The sequence below is a fragment of the Emys orbicularis genome, chromosome 11 (genome assembly GCF_028017835.1).
Source record: "Emys orbicularis isolate rEmyOrb1 chromosome 11, rEmyOrb1.hap1, whole genome shotgun sequence".
NCBI classification, from domain to species: domain Eukaryota; kingdom Metazoa; phylum Chordata; order Testudines; family Emydidae; genus Emys; species Emys orbicularis.
In genome coordinates this window covers 57,638,568-57,659,734 of record NC_088693.1, presented here as the reverse complement: position 1 = coordinate 57,659,734, position 21,167 = coordinate 57,638,568, and the positions used below count along the sequence as shown (strand labels likewise).

General features: G+C 41.9%; 1 protein-coding gene across 1 annotated transcript in view; it reads left to right on the top strand.

Annotated features, from left to right (window-relative positions):
• Window positions 1-21,167, top strand: part of SATB2 (SATB homeobox 2) — a 161,072-nt gene that overhangs the window by 73,233 nt on the left and 66,672 nt on the right. The window contains exon 6 of the mRNA XM_065413500.1: window positions 17,997-18,469. Coding sequence (XP_065269572.1) covers window positions 17,997-18,469 — 473 coding nt within the window. The remainder of the gene's footprint in view (window positions 1-17,996; window positions 18,470-21,167) is intronic.

Sequence of the window (21,167 nt, the reverse complement as noted above, 5' to 3'; positions counted from 1 at the left end):
TGCAGTGTTTTGTTTTAGTTGGAGTTTCCTAAGGACTGATAGCTTCCTGCCCAGGTATATCACATTATTTTAGTCCAGATGGTGGGTGAGTAACTGGTAACACAGTAGCTGGTTAAAAGATAGGAAGCAAAGGGTAGGAATAAATGGTCAGTTTTCATAACGGAGAGAGGTAAATAATGGGATCCTCCAAGGATCTGTACTGGAAATTGTGCTGTTCAACATATTCATAAATGATCTGGAAAAGGAGGCGAATAGTGAGGTGACAAAGTTTGTAGACAATACAAAATTATTCAAGACATTTAAGTCCAAAACTGACTGCGAAGAGTTACAAAGGAATCTCACTAAACTGAGTGGGTGACAAAATGGCAGATGAAATTCAGTGTTGATTAATTCAAAGTACTGCACATTGGGAAAAAATCATCCTAACTATATGTACAAAATGATGGAATCTAAATGAGCTGTTACAACGCAGGAAAGAGACCTTAGAGTCATCATGGATAGTTCTCTAAAAACATCCGCTCAATGTGCAGCAGCAGTCAAAAAAAGCTAACAATGTTAGGAACCCTTTGGGAAGGGATAGGTAATAAGACAGAAAATATCACAATGCCACTATATAAATTCATTGTACGCCCACACGTTGAATACTGCATGCATTTCTGGTCATGCCACCTCAAAAAAGATCCATTAGAATTGGAAAAGGTTCAGAGGACAACATAAATGATTAGGGGTATGGAACAACTTCTGTACGAGGAGAGGTTAGAAACAGTGTTCAGCTTAGAAAAGATATGACTAAGGGGGGATATGTTAGAGGTGTGTAAAATCATGAATGGTGTGGAGAAAGTGAATAAGGAAGTGTTATTTACTCCTTCACAAGAACTAGGGATCACCCAGTGAAATGAATAGGCAGCAGGTTTAAAACAAACATATATAAGAACTTCTTCACACAATGCACAATCTGTGGAACTTGTTGCCAGGGATGTTGAGAAGGCCAAAAGTATAACTGGGTTCACAAAAGAATTAGATAAGTGCATGGAGGATAGGTCCAATGTCTATTAGCCAAGATGGTCAATGACTCAATTCCATGCTTTGTGTGTCCCTGAACCTCCATCTGCAAGAAGCTGGGAGTGGATGACAGGGGATAGATCACTCGATGGATTATGTTCTCTTCATTCCCTCTGAAGCATCTGGTACTGGTCACTGTCGGAAGACAGGATATGTGGCTTGATGGATCATTAGTCTGACAGCCAATGCATTGGTCATTCTTACGTTCATATTTCGTATAGGAAAGATAAAGCTCTATGTCATTACATATTTCTCGCACTTAAGTCTGTGTCATGTGTTCATTTCACCTACTGGCTGCATGTAGATGTTGAAAAGGAATGGAGAAAGAATTGATCCTTGTGGGACTCAACAAATGAGGGGTCTAGTGGTGGAGGCATAGTTTCCCATCAATATGGTTTGGACATGTCCCTCCAAGAAGGACTTTAACTATTTTAGCACATTCCAGTGAAACTCTGCCATCCCTCAAGACAGCAGTATCTCATAGTCAACAGTGTCAAATGTTGCAGACGGGTCAAAGAAGATGAGAATGGATGTCTGCTCACCATCCTTTATTGCAGGAGATCATCGGTGGCACTAAAGCTGTTTCTGATCATGGCCTGGCCTGAATCCAGATTTTGGGGACTACAATATTAGTTTAAATTAGATGTTTGTAATTGACCTGTGACTAGATTCTCTGTGAGCTTGCTCAGAAACAGAACGTTTGACACCGAGCAGTAGCTGGCGTGAACCAATGTATCAAAGAGGGAGCGTTTCTTCAGTGTCGGTCTCTGGAAGAGAAGATTCCTTCCCTGAATTGGAATGCATTGGCTATTTCAGGCATGACTTGCACCAGAAGCTCAAGACTTTTTTTCACCAGCCATAAGGGCATGTGTCAGATTCACAAACCTTGGGTCGGGACTCCATTATGGTGCCCATAACTTCTTGAGAAGTGAATATACCAAATGTACACTTATTCATGAAACTCAAATGTTTAAAAAAGTGTCTGCAGTTTTTTTCTCTTAAAAAGTAGAGCATATAGGATGTGGAAGGCTGCTCATTAATTCATTTAAGGCAAAATATAAACCCATCATACTAATGTAATAAGGAAGCTTCTTTTAGAATTGAGAATATTTGTATCTTGCATAAGATATCAGGCAAACACTGAGGGATCTGTTTTCCCTTTGATGTATGTGTCTATTTCCCATTAACTGTAGTGTGGTTACATGTGTGCATGGAGTTTGGAAGATACACCTATAAAAATCAGAGCTCAATTGTGTGCAGCAGTTATATTTGCCCTAGCAAGAGCCATTATGTTTTAGGTTAAAAATGTCTGTGAAGGAGATTAAAATAGCTGAAGTAAAAGTGTAAATTAAGTACATAAGAAAATTAAGATACACATCTCCTCTTGTAAAATTACATGGGGGTCATCTGCAAATTTTGATTTAGACATTTACTATGTCGTTAATATTTACCATTGTGCAGAATGAATTGAATAGCTCCTTCTCACTCTAAATCACCATCGTGTGACTCAGAAGTGTTTTCTTTTCTCTAAATGACACTTAGTAAAAAGATTTTTTTTTAAGTGCTCTTGGCTGAAACAAATCAAAGGAATCAAACAGCTTCAAGGTCATTTAGTAGATCGCTTTTATTCGCTGTTGCAGGAGAAAAGCTATGGGCTTGCTATTTCATCAGGCGAGGGTGTAATGCCAGCTCCAAAGGCACTGGAAACCCTTAACTGTAGTGGTTCTCAGTGTTGCCACTTCAGACTCCCAAGTGTTTCTAGCACACCGCATCTTCCACTTTCTTCCTTTCTTAGAGCATTCAGTTCTTCAAGCTCTTTCTTTTTTTTAGTTAGTAAGTGCACAGTTAAATCGTTAAGTGCAGTAAAAGCAGAGCGAGACCTTGATTTCAATCAAGAGGTCAAGGATCCAAACCTGAAGAGTTTGCCAGATAACTGTGTATGTGCACTATTTAAAGAGAGTCAGCTAGTCGTTGCTGTTTGGAAGAATATGTGTGTGTTAGTAGGAGGAGAAAAGAGAAGGTTAAGGTATGTGTGAAGTAAACACAAGCTGCTGTAAAACAGTTCAAGTGGTGTTGATTCATCAACCAAATGAGTGGGAGGGAAAACAAAGATCCATGACAGGTACAGTTGGGTATGGAAAATAAATAGCTATGTAACTTCATTGCAATAATCTCTAGCACCCTCTGAAAGGGAAGATTTCTGCACTTAGTTTGGTGCTTTTAATTTCACATCTCCATTTCTTTGTTATGATTTCATTTCTACTTCACAGTTAGTGGTTTGTACAGTAGAACTTATTTCATATGTGAAATTAGTGAGTTTGTAAATATAAATCTCCACACATCCCTTTTAATAAAAAGTAAAAAGTTTTGTTTTTTTAAAAAACTGGATATAAGCAACAGTTAGCATTTAAGGTCAAATTTTGCCCTTGGATATCACTGTGAGGCATTGGGACCAGTACACGCATATCCAAGGCCAGATTTGGTTAATAGAATTTTAAAAAAACAAAACAAAACAAAAAACCCCAAACAAGCAAAAAAAAAATAAATAAATCACATGCACTGTGGTAAATGCAAAATAGAAAGGGGCTTCTAAATTACTATTGACGTCGCAAACTAAATGCAGTCTATGGTATTTAAATGTGTTTCCTATTATCTGCTAATGTCTGTTTTAATAAAACAGTGGGAACTAAATGGTTGCTTCTTAATCAAAACCATGATTTCCTAAACATAAGCTATGTGATTCTGTTACAAATTGCCACATATAGATAGATCTCCTAGGTCAAACTTTTTTCCTTTCTCATAGAAATAAATAAACAGTAAAATAATTATACACTCTGGAAGATCAAAGTAAATATGACTAAAGCAATGCAAAAATAAAAAAGTCCTCTGGAATAAAATGAAGAAAAGCATCAGGTTGCAGAGTATATAGTTAATGTTTAAATAAATATAAGAAAGTGAACAATCAATAATTTGATATCATTAGCAACAGATGTCAAAACTATATACAAATAGAATTGTATGAAATTTGAAGTAAACATTCTTAGTGTGCATTCTGTTGAGCTTACTGAAAATACAGCTAAATTATTTATGTTTATAATTTTTAAAAGTTTTCAGTTAGTTCAGCTCAGAATGTTAATTTTCTCTTGTGTCAAGCCATGATAGAATAAGGTTCTGGCTTGACTCTCCTACCCCCGTCTACCAGCCCCTTTAAGGTTTGAAGAAATTCACAGTTTACTCAGTAGCACAAGAATTAGTATACATACTGATAACTGGAATTTACTAGTGTGAGAATGGAGATTTTTCCATCTTTTCCCGGCTGTTGGTTTAGCACTCTGTATGTGTGTTTGGGCATGGGTGAATGGGACAGTAGGATGGAAAAGATCAGGAAAAATCTTTCTAACCTGTTTGGTGTATACGATATATATTGTGTATGTCAGTGGTTCTCAATTAGGGGCCCCCTGGGAGGCCGTGAGCAGGTTTCAGGGGGGCTGCCGAGCAGGGCCAGTGTTAGATTCGCTGGGGCCCAGGGCAGAAAGCTGATGTCCTACCGCAGGGGGCTAAAGCCCGGGGCCCTGAGCCCTTCCACCTGGGATTGAAGCTGAAGCCTGAGCAATTTAGCTTCCTGGGGGCCCCTGTGGCACGGGGCCCGAGGCAGTTACACTGCTTGCTACCTCCTGATGCCAGTCCTTGTTTTATATGCAGAAAACTAGTCGAGGCACAGGTGGGCCATGGAGTTTTTATAGCATGTTGGGGGGGCCTCAGAAAGAGAGAAGTTGAGAACCTCTGGTGTATGTAATTGGGGGAAGAGGGCTTATATTAATACAGTTCTAACTTTAAAAGTTGGGAAATGAGAAGGTTAAGGTTCTCAGTAACTTTCTCTTTGCCACACAGCACATATGTAATAATGTAGGTATAATATTTGGCAGTTTAATTACCGATCAAAACTATACACAGGATTTGCAAGATGGAGTGAGTTAATGTTACTCCATGTATCTTTTATTTAACTTTTGATTTTAAATGTTCACTTTTTTAAGATTACAGGACTACTTCCTCATTTACACTGAGGCCCTTTGCACTACCCTAATAGTGGAAAGAGGCCTTGAAGTGAATGTAAAATTACCCCACAAGGCCCTTTGCATTCCCAGAGCAGAAGAAAAGGGCCTCATGTACATGAGAAACAGCCCCACAGTTTTTAATGAGGATTGCATGTAAATCAGACAGCGATGACCTAGTCTTCGGAGGTACTGAACACAAACATCTCCTATGGAAGTTTATGGAGGCTATGGATGCTCAGACCCTTTGAAATTTAGGATCTGAATAATTAGTTTAATATTTCTTAGCAGAATAGAATATAAATGAAGCCCAGTCTTTGGTCCAAAAGTGATGAGATCTTCTTTCAGTCTTCTCTGTTTGTGTTTCAAAATCCAGCATAAATGTTTTCTTCCAGTCCATATGTAAATAAAACATAAAAGTTGTTCAAATGCATTGAAAGGCAAAAGCAATTATCTGCAATGAGTTAAAGCAGAAATAATTCCGTTTGCTTTGTTTTGTGCCTGATTCTACAACATTTAACACAGACTTACTTAGATTCTCTGTTTGTAAAAATTAAAGAATACATACATAAAAAACTGTGTGTGTGTGTAAACAGACAACAATATTTCAAAGCAATCAAAAGCATTTCCAAAAAATAAAATTCATAGAAATAATTCATTGTCCAGTGTCATTTTGGTAATTTTTTGCTAATGGTCTTTCAGCTCTCTGCTTTTAAAAGATATAGTCCCTTCCCAAGGTTAATTTTATAGGAAAGACAATCACTCCTTCACTACTGAAAGTGGGTTTTGTTTTGTTTTAGTACTGTGAATATTTTCTCTTTGCTTGAGAATTTGGGCTCAGGCTAGGGAAAGAGAGGGGAGCAACAAATATGATGTGACCTTAAAACAAGTGAAAAACGTCTTTTGTTTGTCCAGGTAATAAGAGTCATCTTTATCCCTAAGATCAGAGACCATCTTGATGTAAGTTCAGAGATGTTGGCTGATGGTCTTTTTGTGAAGTGATGAATCGCTTCAATATAAATGAATTATTTCTGATTTCAGTAGGTCAGGAGCTAGCTGTTGCAGGAAAGAGGATACATATCCTCGTTAAACTGAGGATAATCTATGTCGTCTTATCTTTTCGGATCCTCTGTGGTTTTCAGATATTGTTGTAGGCTCTGTTATTTTTTGAAAACTTGTTTACAGCCTCAGACAGATGGACAGAGAATCTGTTTTTTGACCATGGGTCTTAGTAGCAGTTGCAGGATTAGAGAGTTTAGAAGCAGCAGCATTTGCATGAGTTTCCAGCTTTTCTACTGTCAGGCTGACAGAACCCAGTTTCCCATTCAAGGCAGCAACTGCCGAGGGAACACACTGAAAATTCCTATTACTTTCTTTAAGAATTATTGTGAATTGTTCATCTGAAGCAGGTGTTTGTAGGAGCTTCTTAGAAAGATGGCAGTTCTTTTCCATCCAAGATTTTTGCTTTAAATTGCCCTATGTAGTAATGTTTTCTTTGGGCTTCGACATTTCGGATGGCTAGTTACACTCATTATCAATTTAGATACTTAAATAACTGATTTAAGAATTTGCAGTTTCTTGGGGTTTTTTTGGTTGTACTTTAGTTGTTGATCTGGAGCTAAGCCAAAACGAGGCCTTTCAGTTCAGCTGACGGCTCTTCCTCCTGCTATGAAAATCTGAATCTTTTCGTTTGTTTACTTTTGTACCTTCAATGCTGAAATTGAATTCAATAGGTTTTTTTATTTTTTTTTAAGAAAATGAAAGAAAATAAAGAAACTATCGGTCTTGAAATTGTTAGCATTTCGATGGCCCACGGAGGCTTTGAAAGGTCACAGCTCATTGAGGGATGAGCTCACATCTTTAATGCTGTTAAGCTGTAGACTATTTTCGGCTATGCTGCTTTGATGGGACAGTAGGGTATTGGTTAGGGTTACCATATTTAAAAAATAAAAAAAGAGGACACTCCACGGGCCCTGGCCCCGCCCCTTTCCCAATCCCGGCCCCGTCCCAACTCCGCCCATTCCCCGCCCCTTCCCCAAAGTCCCCACCCTAACTCCCCCTCCTCCCTCCCAGCCACGCGAAAAGGGCTGCCCAAGCGCTACTGGCTTCACGGTTTGCCAGGCAGCCCCCAGACCCTGCGCCCCCGGCCAGCGCTTGCCCAGCACAGCTGGAGCCTGGGAGGGGAAGCGCCCAGCCGGGGGCGCAGGGTCTGGAGGCTGCCCGGCAAACCGTGAAGCCGGTAGCGCTCGGGCTTTGGGCAGCCCCCATGCCTCCGGACCCTGCGCCCCTGGCCGGGCACTTCCTCTTCCGGGCTCCACCGGCTGTGCTCCTCCCCTGACTCTTCGGCTCTGTTTAAGAGCTGAGCTGCCCGAGCGCTACCGGCTTCGGGCAGCCCCCATGCCTCTGGACCCTGCGCCCCTGGAGCCCGGGAGGGGAAGTGCCCGGCCGGCGGCTCAGGGTCCGGAGGCATGGGGGCTGCCCGAAGCCAGTAGCGCTCGGGCGGCTCGGCTTTAAACAGAGCCGAAGAGTCAGGGGAGGAGCACAGCAGCCGCGGGAGGGGAAGTGCCCGGCCGGCGTTATTTTTCCCGGACATGTTCGGCTTTTTGGCAATTCCCCCCGGACTGGGGTTTGATTACCAAAAAGCCGGACATGTCCGGGAAAAACCGGACGTATGGTAACCCTAGTATTGGTTTATATTGAGACTGCTGTATCTTTACAATGGAAAAAGATGGAGTCTTAATTTTTTTTAAATCAGAGTATAGAATTGACAGAACAGACAAGATACAGCAACCATTATAGATATCTGAAAATTATCTACACCTTTTCAAACCCACATTTCTTTTTCTCCTGTCCCTGATGTTACGACATTTTTTATTTTTAAGGACTGTGTTGTGTGTGTTTCAATGAGACACAACCTGCCCAATGCATTGGATTCCAGAAGCCCATAAGCAGTGACCCTTGTGGCTGTTAAGCAGGATGGAGAGAATTAGAGCTGGCTGAACTATTTTGAAATTTGAATTTTGATGAAAAAGGCATGTGTGGGAATTTCAACTTTGCAGAATTTTATTCCTATTTTTTGACTGCTCTAGAGACAATGGGAAGTCCTTACAGCTCCCAGTGTGTTGTCACTGCTAGGTGTCTGCTTAAAAATGTTAACAGATGCTCACTAAGGATGCTCAGAAGTGAGTTGTCAATCTTTTACCTTTTTTGTTTTAAAAACTTTTTATTTTCCAAATTAGCTAAGAGATACTTTCTCATTGTGGATCAGTCACATGCCAAGACTGGAGTTTTGCTCAGCCATTTTTGAATTATTGGGGAGCAAAGTAAAAAAACTTTCTTCCTCCCCTCCCCCACACTGGTTATCCCAGAGTGTCTTGTTTTTTCAGATCTCTTTTGCACCATTCTACAGGTTAAATAGGACACACTACCATTCAATCCAGTATTTATAACTATGTGCAGTCCCCCCTCCTTTAAAATTAAAAAAAAAAGCGTAAAACTTTTTTGGTCACAAATAATTCAAAAAATGGTTGAAAGGATTTTCCACACACTTAACCACAAAACCAAAAACCAACTTCCAGTCTCATGCCAGTTAAGGAAATTTCAGCCCCAAAGGAGAATTTTTGAGAAAGTTAGCATCAGGTGAAAATGAGAATGGAAAAGGAACTCTAGACTAAGTTTGAAAATACCCATATCTGTTGCTGGGACAGAAAGTGCAGCACTGGTGTATCCTGATCATCTGAATTGCAGATTATACAAAATGTATTTCTGTCACTGAATTATATTTATTCAGCACTCCAGTTATCTGATGTTTTTAGAGGTGTCTCTTAATAAATTACATGGGTGATCCATTCCCCCTGATGACTGCTAGCAATGGGACTCAGAAAGTGATTTCCATGCACAGCACGCATTGCACAATTGGTCAGGTATGGTTTGGGAGGTGCATCATCTATGGTAGATCACTGCCTAGCTATAGGGAAGATGCGTAACTACCAGGACAAATGTTTCTCAGAATAATTTTACACAGTCATAGGCATTTCTATATGGGACAAGAACAACGGTCCATCTAGATTAACAGTTTTTGTGTTTCTGTAAAATTATTCTGACAATGTTTGTTCTTCTTCTTCATCTTCATTTTTATTCAGGCTGATTGGCATGTAAAGTTCCTCTCTGTATCATATGAACTTACAGTTAGCATATCCTGCATGTGAACTAGACTGCACATAGTTATAAATACTGGATTCGAACGGCAGTGTGTCCTATTTAACCTGTAGAATTGTGCAAAAGAGATCTGAAAAAATAACACACTCTGGAATAACCAGTGGGATGCCCTGGGTTGTACGTTTATAGGGTGGAAATTTGGCCTAGTATGTTTAAACAGAATTGAAAGAAACAAAGTTAGAGCCTTATCCAATACACTGTGAAATCTATGGGAGACTTTCCATTATTCCAGTTGGATCAAGCCCTTAGTGAGAGAGAGAGGAGGTAGAGTCTCAGCGTCTTTTGTAAATGTACTGATGCAAGTGGAGCTCAGAAATGAATACGGTACGAAGGCTTGGCTGTGGTGGGTTGGTCAATAACATTAGTTCACCTTGTGCCCAATTCACCTTGGGTGCTGGTTGCACAGAAGCCTGGTGTTAATTCAAATACACAAATAATGAAGTAGGGGTGCATGAGAGAGAGCACTAAACACTGCACAGTCAAGAACAGACAAATGTGTTCTCTGTTTGGTGTTTCCATTAGGCTCGGACAGAGAATAACCTTACTGCCTCTCCCTGTGCCCCACCCCCCATTATTACATATTTGCTATATAGGTGTTGTTGGGTCATTTGCATGTTAGGAGAGTGGAGGCAGAGAAAGATTGTAAAAGTTAAAACTTATCATCAAGGCTGGCTCATTCTGGTAATCTGCATTTTCCCCGAGCCTGTCTATCCCAATCCTGCAAGAGCAAGTGGCCTGGCCAGAGAGCAGACGGTAAATGAAGGGCTTTGGTAGACACTGAAGATTAGATGTTGAATGAAAATGAGGCTCCTCAAGCTAGTCCCCTGTACTGAAGTGGCTAAGTGGGCGGTGATTAAAAGAAATAAGTAATTACAGTAATTATAGATGAAAAGATATGACTTTACCACTTTAAAGGCACCTCCTGTGTTCTGGAATCGTTCTGTTATTTCCAAAGAGTTGGCTTGTAATTATGAAGAGAAAGCAGCTGGGTACTCTCTGGATGTGCCACGGCAGCACTGGCTCCTCTAGACAGAGGGTGGTTCTATGGCTTAATGTGTTGGCCTCCCAACAGTAGAGTCATGGGTTCAGATCCTGCTTCAGTGTTTGGTGATGCCTAAACCTGCATGACTGTGACTGTAATAATGACATGACTGACCTTTATGGTTCAGAAGTATTGCAGGGCTTAATGTGATGCACTAACAGAGCAGTGTGTGGAAACTGGCCTAGTGCAATCTATAGTTGCCTGTCACGAGGGCCAGAATCTTTGACTTTTATGATCATCAAATTGAATCAGGTTTTAAATTAAAAAATAGAATGAAGAAGAAAACCACCCAAACTCTGAAATGGTTCCACTGAAAAACAGCAACATGGCACCTGCTATCCTGTGATGGTGAGTTAAAATCACAATTGAAATAAAGCAGTTCTGTCTATTCTTTTTCACAACCTCCTCCTCCATTACAGTGGCTGTTTGTCGGAGTTCTCAGACAAAGAGTTTGTAGCCCCCCTGGATTGGAAAGGCCAAGGATTGAATGGGCCTTGGAAGATGGTCTGCCATTTCCTCCTTAAAGGAGGCTTACCAGTGTCAAGGTTGTAGTGTGTTGGTGGGGAAGCATGTTAAGCTTGCCCTATTGCTCTCTGCACTGTACCCATTCTGCGAATGAATTGAGGAATTTGGTATCTAGAGCTGGCAGTCAATTCCAGTGTCATTCATAAGCCCTAAATGCACCACAGGCTGTTTGTGAGAATGTTTTTGTTGACAACCAAACAAAAATAAAGTGGGGGGGGGAAAAGAGGGAACCCTCTCGCTCTTCCGCCTAAAAGCATTTGATATAAATCTATTCACCTTTTTTCATTTTTATGGAAAGTCCTTTTTCATGCTATTGTCTGCATCAGCTCTTAGACCAGTGGTTCTCAAACTTTTGTACTGGTGACCCCTTTCACATAGAAAGCCTCTGAGTGTGACCCCCACCTTATAAATTGAAAACACTTTTTATAAATTTAACACCATTATAAATGCTGGAGGCAAAGCAGGGTTTGGGGTGGAGGCTGACAGCTCGTGATCCCCCATGTAACAACCATGTAAAAAGGAGTCATATAAAAAATGGAAACTAGGACAAATTACAAAGGATGAAAATAGGCAAACAGCACAGGAATGCAGGGGCAAGATTAGAAAGGCAAAGGCACAAAATGAGCTCAAACTAGCTACGGGAATAAAGGAAAACAAGACGACTTTTTATCAATACATTAGAAGCAAGAGGAAGACCAAAGACAGGGTAGGCCCACTGCTCAGTGAGGAGGGAGAAACAGTAACAGGAAACTTGGAAATGGCAGGGATGCTTAATGACTTCTTTGTTTCGGTCTTCCCTGAGAAGTCTGAAGGAATGCCTAACATAGTGCATGCTAATGGGAAGGGGGTAGGTTTAGAAGAGAAAATAAAAAAAGAACAAGTTAAAAATCTCTTAGGGTACGTCTTCACTACCTGCCGTATCGGCGGGTAGCAATTGATTTATCCGGGATCGATATATCGCATCTCGTTAAGACACGATATATCGATCCCCGAACGCGCTCACCGTCGACTCCGGAACTCCAACAGAGCTATTCGCGTAGCTGAAGTTGCGTATCTTGGATCGATCCCCCCCCAGTGTAGACCAGCCCTTAGAAAAGTTAGATGCTTGCAAGTCACCAGGGCCTGATGAAATGCATCTGAGAATACTCAAGGAGCTAACAGAGGAGGTATCTGAGCCTCTAGCTATTATCTTTGGAAAATCATGGGAGACGGGAGAGATTCCAGAAGACTGGAAAAGGGCAAACATAGTGCCCATCTACAAAAAGGGAAATAAAAACAACCCAGGAAACTACAGACCAGTTAGTTTAACTTCCATGCCAGGGAAGATAATGGAGCAAGTAATTAAGGAAATCATCTGCAAACACTTGGAAGGTGGTAAGGTGATAGGGAACAGCCAGCATGGATTTGTAAAGAACAAATCATGTCAAACCAATCTGATAGCTTTCTTTGATAGGATAACGAGTCTTGTGGATAAGGGAGAAGCGGTGGATGTGGTATACCTAGATGTTAGTAAGGCATTTGATATGGTCTCACATGATATTCTTATCAATAACTAGGCAAATACAACATAGATGGGGCTACTATAAGGTGGGTGCATGACTGGCTGGGTAACCGTACTCAGAGAGTAGTTATTAATGGTTCCCAATCCTGCTGGAAAGGTATAACGAGTGGGGTTCCGCAGGGGTCTGTTTTGGGACCGGCTCTGTTCAATATCTTCATCAACGACTTAGATATTGGCATAGAAAGTACGCTTATTAAGTTTGCAGATGATACCAAACTGGGAGGGATTGCAACTGCTTTGGAGGATAGGGTCAAAATGAGCTGGACAAATTGGAGAAATGGTCTGAGGTAAACAGGATGAAGTTTAATAAAGACAAATGCAAAGTGCTCCACTTAGGAAGGAACAATCAGTTTCACACATACAGAATGGGAAGAGACTGTCTAGGAAGGAGTATGGCAGAAAGGGATCTAGGGGTTATAGTGGACCACAAGCTAAATATGAGTCAACAGTGTGATGCTGTTGCAAAAAAAGCAAACGGGATTCTGGGATGCATTAACAGGTGTGTTGTGAGCAAGACACGAGAAGTCATTCTTCCACTCTATTCTGCGCTGGTTAGGCCTCAGCTGGAGTATTGTGTCCAGTTCTGGGCACTGCATTTTAAGAAAGATGTGGAGAAATTGGAGAGGGTCCAGAGAAGAGCAACAAGAATGATTAAAGGTCTTGAGAACATGACCTATGAAGGAAGGCTGAAAGAATTGGGTTTGTTTAGTTTGGAAAAGAGAAGACTGAGAGGGGACATGATAGCAGTTTTCAGGTATCTAAAAGGGTGTCATAAGGAGGTGGGAGAAAACTTGTTCATCTTAGCCTCTAAGGATAGATCAAGAAGCAATGGGCTTAAACTGCAGCAAGGGAGGTTTAGGTTGGACATTAGGAAAAAGTTCCTAACTGTCAGGGTGGTTAAACATTGGAATAAACTGCCTAGGGAGGTTGTGGAATCTCCATCTCTGGAGATATTTAAGAGTAGATTAGATAAATGTCTATCAGGGATGGTCTAGACAGTATTTGGTCCTGCCATGAGGGCAGGGGACTGGACTCGATGATCTCTCGAGGTCCCCTCCAGTCCTAGAGTCTATGAATCTAAACCTTGTGACCCCCTGAGGGGTCGACCCTCAGTTTGAGAACCCCTGTCTTAGACTGTCCAAGATGGATTCAGGTAGATGATACGGACAGATGTGCTTTCGTTTGCTCTTCCTCTGCATCCAGGCATCTTCCTAGTGAAGCTGTAATACTTTGACACACACGGTAAACATTATAACAGACAAAAGGAGCATAGAAAATGGACAGTTTGCTGCACTCAGTTAGGGGATCATGTTGATCTGTGATTGTTTTTGGTGTTTGGTGACTTTTTAGGTCATAAGAAATGAGGGACAGAGACTACAGTTGGTCAGGAGTTTTTTGACCAACTGTTTTTTCACCAGAAAATACTGATTTGTTGAAATTGAAACTTTTTGCAGAAACTTACCTGTTTTGATGAAACTTTCCTCAGGTCCAGGATTGAGAGAGAGGCCTCCACACCCCAGAATAGCCAGTAATGCAGTGCTTAGGGCACTCATCTGGGATGACCCAGGTTCAGGTTTGATTTGAAGCAAGGACTCCACTGCGGTGGCAATAATAATAATAATTTTTTTTTTAAAAGTCTTGTTTTCATCCCAGTGCAGAACAAAAACAAAAGTCAAACGCATTTTTCGTGCAACTGAATCATTGTTTTCTGACCACCCCTAACGAAGACTTTCCTGGAGTGCTATGTGAGCTGCTTTTCAAGCTCTGGCAATGCACCTTAGCGCCTCCTGGTTGCAGACACCTTGAATCTGGCTAACTGGTGTAATAAAATTGGAAGGGTGTAGGCCAAAAAGTATTGCATTTTTATTTACAAGGACTCTTTAGGGTAACGAGCTTTATAGCTGATATTCATACCTGCTTATTTAAATAGTTAGCCAATATGATATGGGGACAAAGGACACAGTTACAAGGCAATATGAAAAGGACAAACAAATGTAGGGTAAGACTGTGTGGGGAACGTGTGGAAATCAGACAGTGCAAATGGAGGATACCACTTACCTATAAAAAACATGAGGCTGTATATTTGATATGGCAGTGCAAGGGTATCCAACTTCATTACTCATATGTTGTGCCCTCTGTATATTGCCTTCTTTTTCTCATAAATTGCCATGGGGATGCTCTTTGTCTGAGGGTAATACCATGCCACCATTTCAGCATTCTCACATTGACTTCACTGCCTGGGTTGGCCCTGCAGTGCCCCTACTGGCCACGGCTTGAGATGTGACATTGGGCAGGGAGGAAGGTCTCTGAGGTGGGACCAAGCAGGTGCTTAACTGGCTGGTTGTTGCTCACATATTCAGTGTCTAACAGATCACCCTATGTGGGGACGACAAGGAATTTCCCTCCGGTCAGATTGGCAATGACCTTTTTCACCTTCATCTGCAGCATATGGGTGCAGGTCACTTGCCAGGATTATCTGTGTATATCTTACTAAGGGCTTGTTTACATTACCGGCTGGATCGACGGTCAGTGATTCACACAGCGGGGGTTGATTTATCGCATCTAGTTTAGACACGATAAATCAACCGCCAAGTGCTCTCCCGTCGCCTCCGATACTCCACCAGGGCAAGAGGCACAGACGGAGTCGACGGGGGAGTGTCAGCCATCGACTTACCACAGTGAAGACACCGCGGTAAGTAGATCTAAGTACGTCGACTTCAGCTACGTTATTCACGTAGCTGAAGTTGCGTAACTTAGATCGATCCCCTACCCTAGCGTAGACCAGGCCTTAGTCATTTTCCTGCCATTGCAGGGGCCTCAGGACTGGTGCTCCTTGGTGCCTCCTATTCTCTGCCTGTGGCATATAGTACTCTAGCCTCCTGTGCATTCAGGGCCGGCTCCAGGGTTTGGGCTGCCCCAAGCAGCCAAACAAAAATAAATAAATAAATAAATAAAAAGCTGCGATCGTGATCTGCGGCGACAATTTGGTGGGAGGTCCTTCGCTCCGAGCAGGAGTGAGGGACTGTCCGCCGAATTGCCGCCGAACAGCTGGACGTGCCGCTCCTCTCCGAAGTGGCCGCCCCAAGCACCAGCTTGGTAAGCTGGTGCCTGGAGCCGGCCCTGTGTGCATTGTAATACTTTGCTCTAATTTCAGTTGGATTTAGTGGACAGGTGCTGGGCGGTGTTGATGGCTTGTGATACGTAGGAGGCCAAACTAGATGATCTGGTGGTCCCTTCTGGGTCTATGTCTCTGTGAGAGCAACATGGCAGACAGTATGGGTAGTATTGTTACAAAGTGAGTCTGAGACTACAATGTAGAGGGGATTGGGTAATCCACATTTTTTCCATGCAATGTGATTGTTAATGGTGACTTTTTTTATTATTAAGGCAGCTAAAGTGACTAGAATCTGGTTTGTTTATGGGGGACATGTGTATTACTTTACAGCATAAAATGATGGAAAAAGGAAACTGATAATAAGGGGAAAAATACACCCAAGGAAATGAGTCAGATGATATATTTGTATTCTTGTAATACCAGCTAGCACTGCAAAGGTTAACAGCCTGGCAGCATTTTCATGTTAAACTTTACTTTTAAAGGGGTTTATAGCTTGGCACTTAAACCAGGTCTGGGTGGAAACTTGGCAAGTAAGGTTTAGCCCAGGAAAGTGAATTTTATTTGTTACTAAATTTTCACAAATACTTGGTTACCTTTAAGTTTTTGGTGTTCTTAGAGCTGAATTCAGCCCTCTTGAAACTGAGGTAAATTCCGATAGAATTGCTCTGAATTTATAGTGGTGTAAATGAGGACTGAGCTTGGCCTTTGTCTTCTCTTCTTCAGCAAAAATACTTGGGGTGTTTGGTCTCTAGCAAATACTAGGTTTATTTATTAATTTTTAAAATGGATTTGTGGAAGATTAATTCATGCTATTGCACAGGTTCAGTAATATCTAAAAAAGCTTTTGTAAATTATATGTACATATCTGTATTAACATTGCTCATATTCCATAGTGCAAATTTGCATTAAGACAGATATGGAATCAGAGAATGATACAGTAGGACCTGGTCCTGCAAACTCTTACATATATTGTCCTTGTGCTGTAGCCCTATTTCATTAATTGGGACTAGTCTCTTGAATAAGGGTAGGCAACACCTCGTCCATAGACTAGATCATTGAAAAGAATCAAATAACGAAGTGTCTGTGCAATATGCTGCAATTACTGTAAAAAAGGTTGTGGTTTTATTTTCAAAAAAAATTTTTTTTTTTGAGTGGAGCGGGTCAACATTTTTTAATTGAAACATGTTGATTTTCAACCACAATGAAAAATTTCACACACAATTCTCGCTTTGGTCGAAATGGAATTTTTTGAAACACTGGAAACCCAAAACATTTCAGTAAAGTTATTTAGTTTTTGATAAAAGAATTGTTTGTTTGTTATTCAGAAACTGATTTTTTTAACCTGAAAATCTTTCAGGTTTTGGTTTTTCATAGAAAGATTAAATAAAAATGCAAGACATTTCCCAAAAAAATAAATGACGTCGTTCATGCAGCTCTAGTATTTAGTACTCCTAAGAGGTGCTGGATTGAGTTCTCTAGAGTTTGAAATCCTGTGTGTATGTCCAGAACTTTTCAACACTATCTCACTGGTGTGATCACAACCCTGTTCATGATGGATTAGCTCTAGGGGTGAAAGGACTGTTGATTCCCCAAGAATCAATAACGTTATATGTTTGATTCAGAGAAGAACAGGCAAGATCCCCAATAAACTGTCTACCTGAATATTAACTATCTAAAGCTTCAAAGCCTTATATAAGATAAACAAAAAAATCTTCAAAGCATTGTGCAAACATTATTGATTACACAAGTTATAATATTATTGTGACATCCATGAGATAAATCTTGGCTCATTATTTGCGGAAAACATTCCTATGATGAGTCAATAATTTCTAGGTATGTGATACTAGGTCCTGGAATACTTTTAATCACATCATATATATATATAAATGCATCCAGACTGGCTATAGCTAAGTTTATTGAAAACTTAGTTACCTCTAAGCCAGTGTAAAACTATGGCCTGGTATGTCTACATGAATTCATATAATCACTGGTCATTTTATCTGTGTGTGGTACAAGACTTTCATTTGTAGCTAGAGTCCTTGTGGTGGGACACTCTGTCCTTCATTTCTTAATAATTGCAAATTAATTTTTGTTTTTTTTTAAAAAAAAGGGTAGCTGCTGGCAGGGAGGCTAATGTAAGCAATGGCTGAAACTTTGAAACATTGAAAAAAATTATTTTTGTGATTGTTCTTTTTGGTGGTGTATTTGCCTGTATGTCTTTCCTGGAATCCTAATGTTTCTGCAAGTAAAGCTTGTAGAGGTGGGGGGTTAATAATTTAATTGTCTGATACATTAGCTGTAGCATTAACTGACTTTTATTATATGTACTAAAAATACAGTCAATTGTAATAACTGTTATATTAACAATCCTGCTGTAAGTGCAAACCAAAATCATAGTGAACTCATTTTATCTTTTAACAGTGGAAAGAGTGGAAAGAGAAAACCTATCAGACTATTGTGTTCTGGGTCAGCGTCCCATGCACTTACCAAATATCAACCAACTGGCAACCTTGGGAAAAACTAATGAACAATCTCCTCACGGCCAAATTCACCACAGTACTCCAATCCGAAATCAAGTGCCAACATTGCAGCCAATCATGAGCCCTGGTCTCCTGTCTCCTCAGCTCAGTCCACAACTGGTAAGGCAGCAGATAGCAATGGCCCACCTGATAAACCAACAGATTGCTGTAAGCCGGCTATTGGCTCACCAACACCCACAAGCTATCAACCAACAGTTCTTGAATCATCCACCCATCCCTAGAGCTGTCAAACCAGAGCCAACGAATTCATCAGTGGAAGTCTCTCCAGATATTTACCAGCAAGTCAGGGATGAACTGAAGAGAGCCAGTGTGTCCCAAGCTGTCTTTGCAAGAGTGGCATTCAACCGCACCCAGGTATCAATTTTTATTCTATTAAATAAGAAGAGCGGAGGGAAAAGGTCATAACTTTACAAGGTTGCATGGTTGTTGCAGGTCATGACAAGAAACATACCAAGGAAATATCAGCTTAGCTTTTTCTAATCTCATTTTACTGTCATCACAGTTATAAATCTTTCAAAATTTTCAAGTTAGGTTAGATGGTCAGTCTTGGGTGCTATTAAAATAATTGCAGGGTGCCGCTTATATTTTGCGTAAAGTAATATGAATTTCACTTGCAGATGGGGAGTGCCAACCCTCACTGCTAGGATATCACTTCATGATAAAATAATTCTGTGGGCCTGATTCTCTGCTGCTATATGCAGGGATGCCCCCAGAAATTTTTCCCATGGTTCTCACTGTCAATCCCGGTGGAGCCATCCCTGCTGCAGCTGCTTGCCCCACTAGTCTGTGCCATGTTCAGGCCCTGCTTTCTAGCCTGAGCTGTCCCCATCACTACCTGTCCTTGAGGGGGGGATATGTGCGGAGGTTTCTGGGTGGGAGGGGAAGCCGGTGCCAGAGCCAGCCCCACAGCAGTGGTGAGGAGGAGCCCCTCCACTGAGTGAGTGTTGTTGCCACGTGGTGCATGGGGGTCGCAGCGACACTTATTGTTGGCCCCGCAGCCCCTCCCTGAGTGGTGCTGCAGCCCTCATGCATCGGGTTACAATGGCACTCACTCAGTTTTGACCCTGTGGTACCTCCATCACAACGGAGGGGCTGTGGGGCCTAACGTGAACAGCATTGTAACCCCCACACACCAGATCACAGTGCCACTCACTCAGTTTTGGCCCTGTGGTACCTCCATCACAACGGAGGGGCTGTGGGGCCTAACGTGAACAGCATTGTAACCCCCACACACCAGATCACAGTGCCACTCACTCAGTTTTGGCCCTGTGGCCCGTCCATCATGACAGAGGAGTCATGGGGCCTAACCTGAGCAATGCTGGAACCCCCATACACCAGGTCACAACGCCACTCACTCAGTTTTGGCCCTGTCACCACTTGTCATGACAGAGGGCCACAAGGCCTAACCTGAGTGGGCAGTGGGGTAGCCAAGGCTGCTCCTCCTTGCCACTGCCCGTGGTATGCACTGTGCATAGTGTGAGCACGACTGTGGGCACCAGTGGTGATATGACCACTTTTGACTGTATCTCTTGTTAATTCTGGGTGCAAAGCTAGGTTAGTCAGCCATAGGAAGAATCCATGCCAGTGCAGGGAATCCCCTGGTGGTGTCAGGCCAGCATAGCAGCTCCTATGCCTCGTCTCTTCTTGTAGCTGGTGTCGGGAGTGTGGCTGGGTGAAAGCACCCATCACTGGGATGATCCCACACCCTACCGACATCTGGCTCCCTTCGTGCCATTTGCAGCCTGCTCATTTTACTGCAAATTTCAGACTGCTGCAAATGATACTGGGGGCCTGGATTGGTTCCCATCCAGATGAGATTCAGCACTCGGGGCTGAAAAAGGCAAGCTTTGTGCCTCCCCATGAGCTGCCCCATGTAGTCCGTGTGTGTGTGTGTGTGTGTGTGTGTGTGCGCGCATAGGCTATTTCATGAAATGCATGGTATTTATAGTAATCAGTGTGTGTATAGATTACAAATATTGACTAGTTGCAAAGGAGGTGTATCAGTAAAATATTGCTCTAGGGAACAAAAAGTGCTTGAGATCATGGCCTTAGGCTATATGTACAATGAACGGGAACAGTCTTTCTCTGAGGGGCAATTCTTTAGCGCTGCTTCCTCCACAGCCAGCTAGTGTTTAGCATAGTATCCCTGTATTTTGATCTTTCTCTCGGTTCCTGCCTTGCCAGTTAATTGTTTTTGTCCCTCCTAGAGCTTCCCTAGCTTCTTATCTGTAATCCCTCAAATCTGCCTCCCTTGTCTCTTCCATGAACTCTTCTTCATTGTTGAAACCTTCCACAGCTGCCCCTGCCTGACTGGCAGGAAGAGGGACGTTATGCCCCCTATCCCCTTCTGCCATCAGCCTTCTTGTTGTGGGAGCTGGAGGAGTCTTTGGGCTGGGGTCAGACCTCATTTCCTTGCTGTAGCATCTGCCACTGATGCCGATATTTTGGTGTTTGTGGGGGGCCCCAGAGCAGCAGAGGTGAGTGGGGGAGTCTGACGGAACTCTCAAAGCCGGCTTTGGAGAGCCGTCTGCCATTTGCGGTAGACCATGTTTGATAGCATCACATCAGTGGTTTAATCACATTTCATTAATGCGCAAATAATGACAAGATAGTATCATGTGAGTGCAGAAAACCTTCTCACCTTTATGCTAGCACCTGGAATACCTGAATACATACATGTCCATGATGGGCCTCCCATGTACATTTATTCCATGCCAATTGCCATTCCGATATAAAACATGGATCTTCAACCTGTATTATTTGATAACAGAACTGAAGGAGTGTAGTGATGAAAGGATTTCATGTTTAAAAATACAGCACAAACTTTATCCAAATAGCCCGTGTGAAGCTCTCGTTCAGCTTTGCAAACAAGACAAAACATGGACAAGCGTGTGTATTTGTATTCACCCCTCTGTCTCTTGGAGGTCTGTGCCACACACTGCACAGTGCCTTTGTCTATTCTCCTGGAGTAATGATTTTCTTTGGCACAGCCATTTTGGAAATACCATGTTATGAGGGAACTAATTAAAGTATGGAGCACGTTTTTATTACT